This window comes from Mustela putorius, unplaced genomic scaffold (assembly GCF_011764305.1).
Source record: "Mustela putorius furo isolate JIRA1106 unplaced genomic scaffold, ASM1176430v1.1 tig00003834_pilon_pilon_pilon, whole genome shotgun sequence".
In the NCBI taxonomy this organism is placed as follows: domain Eukaryota; kingdom Metazoa; phylum Chordata; class Mammalia; order Carnivora; family Mustelidae; genus Mustela; species Mustela putorius.
In genome coordinates this window covers 114,719,741-114,732,074 of record NW_025421987.1, presented here as the reverse complement: position 1 = coordinate 114,732,074, position 12,334 = coordinate 114,719,741, and the positions used below count along the sequence as shown (strand labels likewise).

The 12,334-nt window shown below is 39.8% G+C and overlaps 1 protein-coding gene across 1 annotated transcript in view; it reads right to left on the bottom strand.

Annotated features, from left to right (window-relative positions):
- The window catches only part of KCNH8 (potassium voltage-gated channel subfamily H member 8), a 253,019-nt gene that overhangs the window by 28,490 nt on the left and 212,195 nt on the right, over window positions 1-12,334 (bottom strand). The window contains exon 12 of the mRNA XM_045088951.1: window positions 2,494-2,532. Within this exon, the coding sequence (XP_044944886.1) occupies window positions 2,494-2,532 (39 nt within the window). The remainder of the gene's footprint in view (window positions 1-2,493; window positions 2,533-12,334) is intronic.

Sequence of the window (12,334 nt, the reverse complement as noted above, 5' to 3'; positions counted from 1 at the left end):
ATTCTCTGACTAATAATCTGCAGTGTTTGTACTTCTACAAGTTTGTTTAAATGTCATACTTCCATTTTATCGTGGAGACTTGGCACCTTGAGCAAGTTGCTTAGACAGTGACTCTTGTGATCAAGGCGGCCAACAGTACTTCTACGAAGAATCAGTTATTCCCCCTAACATTACTGCAGAGAGGAGCTGAATTTATTAGATCAGTAAATACCCAGCCCCACACACAGCCTCTCTGCAGGAGTACCAGTTATTTTCTTCAGGCCACGTGCACAGAAATGCTTGCTTCTCTTGGGTAGCTGGATTCACCCCTGGATACACTGCCATAAAGTTCGACTACAGATTTCTTCCTTCTCTTCTGACCCACTCCTTCATTTCCCCCTGACAGATGCTTCCACAAGGACAATGAGGCTTTTATCCCCACAGTCAAAAGAATCTCTCATTTAGCTTATGACATTCTACTGAAATAGCCATTTTGAACTCACAAGTGCCTAGATTCAGCCAGACCTGTGATGACTACAGGGGAAGCAGAATAAAGTCTAGCAGCAGAATGCACGGACTTTTGGTCACATGGTCCTAGAAGTCCTGAGACTTACTACCTATTACTACCTATTATTTACTACCTATTACTACCTATGACTTGAGACTTACTACCTATTACTTACTACCTATTGACACCCCTGGGTAGGCAAATCCTTGCTTTTTTCACCTGTTAATTGGGAACGGTGTGAGGAGATAGATATTAGATAATGGAGGTTAAGACACTTAGCAATGTGCACTGGAAATACTTAATAGATGTTCTTGTGGGGATGATGATGATCATGAAGAAAATGGAAACATATGCTTCAGGTGGGTGCTACAGAGACTGTTGGTTACCTCTTTTTAACATAATCTCTCCTTCTTTGCTAGTTAACAGAACTTTCAGCAATGCACCTGGCCCAAAGTTCTTCTTTCTCAGCTTCCTTTGTCAGTGGGTTTGGCCATGAGGCTGAACTCTGGGGTGATACTAGCAAGTGGACAGGTTAAAAGGAACTTTTAGGAGGATGTCTGGAAAGAGGCAAGCCTCTATCCTCTGTGTGTGTGTGTGTGTGTGTGTGTGTGTGTGTGTATTTGGTTTCTAGTCTGGACCATTGATAAAGTGGAGAGATCTCCTGCAGCCATCTTAGACAATGAGAAATTCTTAAAAAGGGAAGCCTTGCATCGAGGATAATGAATCCCAAAGAAGAAAGCTCAGGACCTACTGACACAGTTGTATCACTGTGTAACTCTATCAGTAATTCTAGTTGTAAATCTATCAGTAATATATCTTCTAGTGTTATTTATTTATTGTTACTTAAAGTCACTGGGAAGTAATAACAGAGGTTATTACCTCGGGCTTCGTCCACGAGAGAGAAATAAACATCTATTGCCTTGAAGCTCCTGTTATTCTGGTGGTTTTGATATTGTAAATGAACCTAAGCCTTAATTACACACAATAATTTTTTTGAAAGTTAAAGATATCCATCCCTTCTTGGAAGGGATGTTCATTTTCAGATTGCTATGAAGGGGTTGCAAATTGCAAATTGGAAAGTCCAAAAGAAAGCTAAATTTTTCTTCAGGAGAGAGAGGAAGATAGTAATGGCCTGGGGAAAAGGGGTATAGTTGTGAGGAAAGACGGCCTGTTGAGAAGAGTTGAAACATAACCATTTTGCCAGCTCCTGAGGAGGGATTTTGCAGAGATGAGAAAGACAACTCCTGCCAGAAACTCAGTTGAATGCAATGAGATGTTTTAAGGGCTTTTAAGAAGTTTCTCAGTAGTATTAAAAGTAAACTCTGTTTGTGCTCCCACAGCCCCAACTATGTTCAGTAAATTGTCAATGTCTTTGACATATGTTATGTAACTGGATATGTATTTCTCTGTATGTATGTGTGTCTGTGTGAGAAGGGTGTTGGGTTTCTGTTTCAAGGAGAGTGCTGAGCAAGGCAAGGAGATTTTTTATAGGATTTCTGTCACAGGATTATTGGTAATAAAAGTCCAGGTAATAAATCTGCTAAGTCACTTGTTTCTTGGAAAATTTTCTGTGAAATTGGAGGATTCTTAAAAGTTGGGTCTGCTTTTAAGAGAAACCACTTCCAGAGTATCTCTGAACCACTTTTGTTGTTGTTGTTTATATCATGAAAAATCATGTTGTACCACCAATTGGAAGCCTACAGGAAAACATTTGGCTGCTAAATTTAAACATAATAAATGTACTTCCAAGATCAATATCTCAGGATGTTATTACTTTTGGCAGGTTCTGGTGGCAGCCCCTTTCAACAATGATAAAACCCTTAAATAGAGAGGTCAGTTTCAATACTTCTCTGTTCCAAACTCCAGAAAGTCAGTCAATACATTTCATTGGGAAGTGTATCAGGGAAGGTTGAAAATAAATGCATAAAACCCTCAAGTGGGAGGCAGATTTATTGGAAATCCTACAGATTTTTGATAAATGTTCTACTCTTTGGAAAAAGCCATACCTGTGACACTGTAGTTTTGTTCGATAATCTTGATATCACCTGAAAGAGCAAACAAACAACAGAAGTCATAAGAATCATTTAAGCCTTCCCAGGTGGTTTGGGACTGGGTAAAAATGTAGGAAGCAAGGGAGAGAGAGTGTGGGGAATGACTGATCCCCCTGGGTAGGCAAGAAGAAACAATGCCTCCTAACAGATACAGAAAAGGCCCCCCTCACCCTAGCCTCTGGGAGCTCTGTTGACTAATGCGAGGACTAATAAAAGGGAGCAGCAAATTGAAGGTCATACCTAGGAAATAATGATCGAAATAGTGGACCTATTCACTATATTTTCCATCCCGATGCCTTATTCACTCCCCTTTTGTTGTCCCTCTCCCCTTTTCCTCTTCCTGACCTTCGGCTGAAAGCTCACATCTTCTATGATTTTTCTCTCTGGCTCTGTGAAAACAGAAACCCATGGAATCTTTTCTCATTTAATTTTGGCACATTTGTCTACCTTCCCTTCTTATTTGAATACGGGTGGGGGTGATATCTCCTTTCTGTCCCATTTGTTTTCCTCAACATGATGTTTCTTATGAACTACGTATGATTAAGTTCACTGGAGATCCTGATCTATCTGATTGAATTTAAGATTCCATTGATTATAAAAAGAAAAAAAAATGCTGTCAATCAAATTGGAATGGGTCATCAGTTGTAAGAGAAACACTAATATCAGAGATGCTAAGAGGTTAGGGACGCCTGGGTGGCTCAGTTGTTAAGTGTATGCCTTGGGCTGAGGTCGTGATCCCAGCATCCTGGGATCGAGTCCCATATTGGGCTCCCTGATCAGTGTGGAGTCTGCTTCTCCCTCTTCAGCTCCCCTGTGCTTATGTTCCCTCTCTCTGTCATAAATAAATAAAATCTTTAAAAAAAGGAGATGATAAGAGGTGAAAAGCAAATGTGTGCTGTAGAATCAGTTCAGCTGGGCTTGAGAATACATCTTACATAAAATCAAATTACGGTATTGTGGAGGAGTCTGTTATAATATGCAGCTTTCCATGCTGGACAAAGAAGCTCTGGAACACATGATATATCCTGGAAACATGCTTCAGGTCTCATCCACATTGCTTTTTGCTCAAAGACAGTCCTTTCATTTTAAAGTGGTAATAGATGCTATAAATTAGCATAACTTTATTCACATTGGAAAAAAAACCTTTTATACTCAAAAATGATCTGCCTAGGAAGTGAGACATATTTGGTAATTCTGTCAACTCTCACTGTTGTTGTTGTGGGTTTTTTTTTCCTAGATGATTAGGGAAATAGATGTGTTATTATTTATACAAACGCTGGCATCATTATTGCTGTGCAAATACATGTTTCATCAATGTTTAATTTTATCAAAGAAGTCAACCCATTCTACATCTGCTTAGTTGCCTAAATATGCATTAATCAGAAGCATTGTAGACATAAGTTTTGTAATAATTTCCTAAATGGTGACAAATAAAACAGCTGAATAATTAAAAATGTGAAAACCAAAATTACAGTGCTGTTGTCTCTGTGGTAGATGCAAAAATGTGTTTTAAAGAGCCTTTCAGTTACAGCCTGGAGGAGAGAACGAGTAGCCCAGTAGGATTCAGGAAGCCTGAACAGCTTCGGGTCAGAGATGCGCTGAGAAACAGGCCTCAGCGTCTTTTGATTTGGTTGTGACTCCTAGCTCTCTGCTTTACTTACTGGTAGCGTGACTTCTGTCAAGTTGCTGTCCAATTGCATTAGTGCTTCTCAAACTTTTATGTGCACACATATCCCCTGGGGATTTCATTATAAAATGCAGGTTCCGGTTCAGGAGGTCTGGGGTAGAGCCCGGGACTCCGTATTTCTAAAGAGCTACCGGGGAATACTGTTGCTGCTGGCCCGTGAGGCATACCTTGATCTCATAACCAACATCACTGCTATTATCGTCCTATCACCTGTTAATTCATTAAGTGTTCACAAAGTGACAGGCACCCTGAAAAAAATGCTCCCAGACATTCTGTCCACTAATTTTCACTGTAATCCTATGAGGTAAGAAGTATCCATCATAGATCCAGTGCTACTGTGATAGGGTCTCTGAATAAGTCGTTTCATTTGCATATGGTATTAATCACATGTGTTTATGACCACTATGATACAGTCATTTTGTTGACTAATCCAGATTCTGCCAGCAGCAGAGAATATTGGTTGAATGGAAACCCCATATTCTAAATGTAGAAATCACCCTAAAAAGTGTCTGCTGCAATGGTTTGTAACCTGGCAGACAATAGAATGTTTGAGAAGCATTCCTAAGTAAATCAGCCTCCAGAGCACTAACTCCAGAAGGTCTCTTCCAGTTGATGGGGTGGGTAGGGCTAGGTCTCCAGGTCAGGGTTGAAACCACTGAGTTAGTCCAACTCCCTGCCTAGATATGTGGAAATCGCCGTCCAGGGAGATGAGGTGACTCGCGCAATCCACTCATCTGATTAGAATTCTGGCAGGTGCCCTGACTCTCTGTGTACTTTGCACAGAATCAGAAGTTGTCTCAGGTGCCTCCTCCAGCAGTTAATGCTATTACCTGAGCTGAGAGACTAAATGCCTGATGTAATAAGGAATTGAATCTAGCATAAGGTTTGACGACTGCCACAAACCAGATCCCCAAATCTTGTGATACTGAGTTACCCGAGCACCTTGTTAGCCTTCTCTGAGCTACAAATCTCTCCAGAAATATGATGCATTCTAGACATTCTAGCCCTATGGGGAAAAGTACACAATACAACCTTTGAATGGATAATGTTTATAGATATCATTTCTTGTTCCAGTACCTGGAAGACTCAAAGGTTTTGAATGTTTTGAGACAGTCAGTCTTATCCAATTTGAGTCCCTCCCACGTGAAATTTTTAAACCTTTTAGACACAGAACTGCTGGTAATCTCTAATGGGGATGATTTTTTAAAAAGACTGAAGTAGTACAGGTTGGGTTGATAAAAAATGTTCTCAATCAGATATAAAACAAGAAATGAAGGTCATTGCAATGAAGTCGTGAGAGAAATAAAGGCTGAGGGTCAGCCCATTCAGATCTTAGAATTATACCTTCAGTTTGCCAGGTCAGAAAAAGCCAAGTGTGGGCAAGAAAGAGAGAGGGTATGCCTTGGCAGAAGGTTATCACAAACAGGGTAAGGCTTTTATAACCTTGTGGACTAGGAAAGAAACATATTCTCAGCTATGTGGAGTTGGTTTAAAAAGATCTTACTGGGCGCCTGGGTGGCTCAGTGGGTTAGGGCTCGGTCTTCAGCTCAGGTAGTGATCTCAGGGTCCTGAGATCGAGCCCCACATAGGGCGCTCTGCTCAGCGGGGAGCCTGATTCCTCCTCTCTCTCTGCCTGCCTCTCTGTCTGCTGATGATCTGTGTCTGTCAAATAAATAAATAAAATCTTTTAAAAGTTTCTGCATAAATTCTTTCTGTTTTATTTCCCAGTCCTAACCATTTAACTTACTCTATCACTCTGTAAGTCCTGTGGAACTACGAGAGAGGATTCTTACTTCAAAAAAACACTGATAACTGGAATGGAGAACCAGAAGAAGGAAAATGGTCTGTTATTACTCAATCTGCTATAAAACAGCAAAACAAATACACAATCTTTTTTTTTAAAAAAAGAAAAATGTGTAATAAAGTCCTCAAAATTCTACTATTGAGCTTGAACTGCGAACAGAAATCAAATGTGCTTAAATTACTGGTGATTATAGATGTAAAAAATGTCATTGTATTCTTTTATGTTGTCTATTTTACTGAATGAAGGCATTCTAGAAGAGCTTTCAAAGGCTCATACCTGACCTTGGCCATCCAACTTATTTTTTTCTTAAGTTCCTAAATTCCCCAGTAGTAAATTTTCCTGCTTTGGGGATTTTCTTTGAGCTGGGCTGCAAGCTCTTTGATTTGTTTCATCTATTTCTGCCCACAGATTAAAGTGTCTCTGAATTCTGACACATGGTACTATGACAATAAAGTTTGGGGCCCAGCCTTTCATGGGATGCTAATGTCTCACCGTTAGAAGCCGATTGATTTTTCGGTAATAGTGAGGCATTGACCATAAGCTTTCCTTACTCTCAAGATCTTTTCAAGAGGCTGAACCTCCAAGAAGGTGACTACTATGAGGTAGGAAGGAAGCAAATGGGAATGGAACCCACCACAGAGGCTTGGGAATCCTCCGCTGTGACCCAGTGGGACCAGTGGCCCAAGGAAGGTATTCTCATGGTTTTCTTGGTTTGCAGGTCGGAATTACAAGCCCCTGTGTGAGCCTGCAAATGTCCTCTCAACTCTGGCATCTCCTAAGACACTGAAGTGCTCTGGTAGGAGTGTTCTCTACAGCTGATTGCTCAATTGGGAAATGAGATGCAAATTACAAGGCTCTTCTTTCTGAGTGATTCATGATATCCGCTGCTTTGTTAATAATGCCACATTGATTAAGTCACAAAGCAGACTGAAGAAACATGTGTCCTCATTGAGAAAAAGGAATCATCACATATTTTATCTTGTTCTCTGGACAGCAACATTACTGGTACTGGTGGCTGTTTGGGATAAATAGAGTATGAATGAAGGATACTCCCCCATAACTCAGTAATTCACATAGTTAAAATGCCCATTCTTATAAAACCATAAATAATTGTCATACGATATAGGCAAGTAACAAATCAATAGGTCTCTTTTATTTAATTTTTTTTCCTTTTTAAAGATTTTATTTATTCATTTGACAGGGAGACACAGCACGGGAGGGAACATAAACAGGGGGAGTGGGAGAGGAAGAAGCAGGCTTCCTGATGAGCAGGGAGCCTGATGTGGGACTCAATCCCAGGACCCTGGGATCATGACCTGAGCCAAAGGCAGATGCTTAAGGACTGAGCCATGCAGGTGCCCCAGGTCTCACTTTTATTTCTGATCTGCTTCTTTCTCTTGTAGATTTAAGTGGAGGTACTAAGAAATAGTGAGTACCACTAAGTGCAGGTGAAGACAGAAAAGAGAAATTTGAAAACTCTGGAGAACGAACAGGCTTTGAATAAGGGGGCACTCATTTGTAGCTAAAATTTAGGAGTTCACTACCATCTAATCTAAAGAAGACATTTCCTAAGCTGGTCTGAAACCCCAAGTGGGTAATACAGTAGCTAACATGTTTCCTTTGCTTGCTGTATAACTTAGAAACCGAAATGAGATTTTAATTAAAAAACTGATGGTTTTGAACTTTTCCAATTTCACCCTGAGCCTTGAGGTCAAGACAAACTATTAAGACTTAGAGAAGACTTTTTTTCCTCTAAGTAAATACTACCACTTCTGATGCAGAAAGTGCATGTCAAATAACCAAGACTTAAATTTAGTTTATTTTCTAGTTCTGGAGAGCTCAACCACTAAGACTATAGCGTAAGAAACACTACAAAAACCCTTCACCACTGTGTATTATGATAAAAGTTCTGTCTACCAGGCGGGGGGGTGGATAGGACCCATTTAGGAGGTAGTATAGCATAGTGATTAAGAGCTGGGATTTTCCTAGTCATTTCACTTATTAGTCATTTCACTTATTAGCGTGACCTTGGGAAGCATAGTAATTGAGATAAAATAGGTAATGCTGAAGTAAAAAATAATTTGGTGAATTTTAATGGTTTAATCCTAAGGAGTTTTATTTCTCATTCTTCCTCTAAAAAATGATGATTGGGTGGGTGCCTGGGTGGTACAGTTCATTGGACATCTGACACTTGGTTTCGGCTCAGACCCTGGTCTCAGGGTCATGAGATCTAGCCCCGTATCAGGCTCCCAGCTCAACTCAGTCTGCTTGAGATTCTCTCTGCTCCTCCCCCTACTTCTCTCTCATGCACCCTTTTCTCTCAAATAAATAAATAAATGTTTAAAAAAGATAAAAAATGATGGTAATATTTAAAGTTGTTTTGAGGATTAAATGAGATACATATAAATGTAAACCGAACAAATCTTAGAGACCCAGTTGGTCACATGAGCCACAAGAAAAATGTATAGCACCCAAAAGTACAGTTGACCCTGGAACAGCATTGGGTGTTAGGAGTGCCAACCACCACCCCCAGTAGAAAATCTTTTATAACTTTTGACTCCCCCAAAACTTAACTACTAATAGCCTACCACTCACTGACCAGAAGCCTTACAAATACTTAAACTGTGGATTAATACACATTTTGTATGTTATACAGGGTTGCATACTGCATTTTTACACTAAAGTAAGCTAGAGAGAAGAAAATGTTATTAAGAAAATCACAAGAGAAAATACGTTTCAATTACTCTACTTATTAAAAAAAAAAAAAAATCCACATATAAATGGATCCATGCAGGTGAAACCTACGTTGTTCAAGAGTTAATTGTAATGTTAACTGTAATGTTAAAAATATTTTTTTCGTGTTTTCAAGAACCTTAAAGGTGACATATTGATAAGTTACAGTAAGACTTTTTAAAATTACCTCTCCTTTTCTATTCCATCAGCAATAACAAAGGTGCTCTCAGTTCTCTCGCTGACACTCGGGATCCCTTCGGTTCACACTTCCCTTCTGGCCACAATGCCCAACGGTCCTGCCAGAGATGACCGCTAGGTGGTGCCATGCCTCCCAGCCCTCTCGTTTCTCTAGGGAAAGGAAGCATTCGGAGCCTGCCGGTGTCTCTTAACGCTTCAACTTTATGAGATACACAAAGGGACTTATGGTGAAAAAAGTTCTCACATTGTTGCACTTGTTAAGTAGTTGGTCCAGTGTCTGGCATAAAAAGCAATTAATTCCTATTAATAAATGTTAGTTATGTTATTACTGATATATTGATTATGGAGAAAAGTTTTCTTTGAATTGGTTTAATGGGAAATAGGGTATTTTTAGCTAAGGACATCCAAACATTCACACAGATGGATTTCCAACTGCAACTAATATATACGTAGGATCCCTAAGTAAAGAGACCATAAAATTGTTAAACAGGAGTTTTCCCCACATTGCTCTCTTAGCAAGGGCTATCATGCCACTCCACAGAACTCTTCTTTGTGCAACACTAGGTAGAACATTTTACATAAAGTAATGACTTGCTATTCTAGTCTTCTTTCCCTCAACACTTTGATCTGCTTCACTTAAACAAAATAAAGCACTTTCAAACTGTCCACACAGTCAAGACACTGATAATATATGCAAATTAACTCAAGCATGATTTTAACCTCTTATCTCCAGATTCAAACGTATGAATTACAAGGCTTTGGGGATTAAAAGAAAACCCAGAAAGTCTCTTAATACTTAGTCAACAACTTGGAAAATGCAGGATGATTTTGAGGGAAAGAGGGAGTTACTTATAAATATGTGGTTCATATCATTCAGAAAGGAAAAGGAAGAAAATACACACCATTATATGAGAAAACTAGAAATTTCTCCACACTGACATAGAGTTTCAAAGGTTTCAGGCTTTGGGAGCTATGGACCAACTCCGTGATTTGGGAGTTCAGCAGTTAATCAGTGCTAAAAGAATTTGCAGTTTAAACTCATTATATTGAGCTGAGATTCCATGCCCCCCAATGACCTGCTGCTGATTAGGGTACAATGGCTCCTTGGTTAGCTTGTAAAATCAGCTACTATGTAATTGTAAGGAAACACAATAGCTGGTTTCATAAGAGTTTCAGGATACATGCTGAGTACTCTGGTTCCAAACCAGGTCGGTAAAGAAAGAGGCTCAGTTTGGTATGAGAAGTTTTCGCATCACAACTCCTGATGGCACTTCTAAAGCTAATGTGAAATGACTAATTTGCTGCCAAGGAAGCTCACTGTCAATTATACGCTGTAACACAACAGGTGAACAACTCTGTATTTTGAAAATAGTGTTTGTACCAGCAAACCGAAATGAGCTACTCTGCTAATTTAAACCACAGTGCCTTGGTTAAGCTCAGTTAGCCAGAGAAACTATATAGAAATATATATATATATGTATATATATATATATGTGAAATATATATATGTATATATATGTGAAATATATATATATGTGTGTATATATATAGATAGATAGATAGATAGATATGTGTGTGTATATATATATATAACCATGATAGAGGGGTCATGGGCTGCTTCTACATGACCAAATACATATTCTTTTTTTTTGTTAACTATTTATTTATTTTAGAGAGAGAGCATGAGCAAGAGGGGAAGAGGGAGAGAGAGAATCTCAAGCAGACTCTACCCCAGTCCTGGAGCTGGACATGGCCTCGATCCTATGACCCTGAGATTAGACCTGAACCAAAACCGAGATTTGGATGCTTAACTGACTGTGCCATCCAGGTGTCCCCCAAAATGCATTTCTTTTTAAATTAAAGTCCTCTGTGAAACTTAAGCTTGAGGAGTACTACGTTTCATAACATTTACACTTTTGCCAAATATTCAACAATTTCTAGGTAAAGAAGAATGTCTCACAGTTAGCAGACGAAGGCCAAGGTTCTTAGGTTACAGTTTTGTTGTACTCAAAGGTGATGTGTGGAGCACTGTAAGGAAGGTATTACTAATTATATATTGACTGAAACAGTCTTTGTCAGAATTCACAATAGGAGTATAAACCACTGAAATTAAGGAAGAAATGTGTTTAAGTTTGCATTTTTGCTCCCCCAGTGGGGCTCTAAGAAGTCCCGAGAACAACAATTGTCATAGCTCAAATGTGCCTGATATATCTTGTTTCCTTCTCTGCTATCTCCTAATAAAACATCCTGTGAAGGAATCATTCCCCAGTTATTTATGTAATGGCATGTCTTTTCTATTTCTTTTCTTATGTAAATTTGTGTTCTCAGCCCGCGCTTTCATCCCAGGATAGACTCCTCCTTAACCTTGAAAAATAAACAGTGAAGGGGACACCTGGGTGGCTCAGGTGGTTAAGCATCTGTCTTTAGCTCAGGTCACGACCCCAGGTCCTGGGATCAAGGCCCATATGGCTCCTTGCTCATCCGGGAGCCCGTTTCTCCCTCTGCCTGCCGCTCCCTGTCCCCCCTTTCCCCTGCTAGTGCTCTCTCTCTGGCAAATAAATAAATGCATAAAATCTTAGAGAGAGACGGGAGATTTAGAGGAGAGTGTTGTGGGGAGAGGTAAGGCAATGACCTCTTTCCTGAGATTACTAGGTAGACGAGATTTCAGCGTTATCACAGGACAGCTGAATCACAGAGTGGCCGTTTCCAAGTCCGGACAAAATCACAGCAGTATTGACTTTGGAATCCTCTTCATAAAAATGTGAACAGTGAATAAATCAGATCCATTTAGAATGGGCATAACTTCTTCAAGAGGGGCATTCTAAACTTATGAGCTAAGTCAGTTACTTAGAGGTTCATACAAAGACATCACTCTTTTAGTTACACACGTGAAATCTATACATGTAATTCTCGTCAGAACAAACTTTTCTCTCTACTTTTTTTTTTTTTAGAGATTTTATTTTATATATTTATTTGACACAGAGAGAGAGAGAGCGCACACACAAGTAGGGGGAGCAGCAGGCAGAGGGAGAAGCAGTCTCCCTGATGAGGAAGGAGCCCGACAGGGAGCTTGATCCCAGGACTCTAGGATCATGACCCAAGCAGAAGACAGATGCTTAATTGACTGAACCACCAAGGCACCCCTCTCTGCATGTTTAAGGTGATTATTTTCATGATTGCAAAATAGGCACCAGTGAACTTACTAGAAGGATGATGCCTTCACAATGAGTTACACATTTGTGGAAAGCAATCCCGGCCCTTCAGGTTTCCCAGGCTCCTGGATCGGACTGTGCTTGTAAAGTTATGTCTTTGGGGACTGCAGGAAACTGGCATGTTGGATTCTTCAAAGAAACAATTCTGGCCTTAGTTGGATT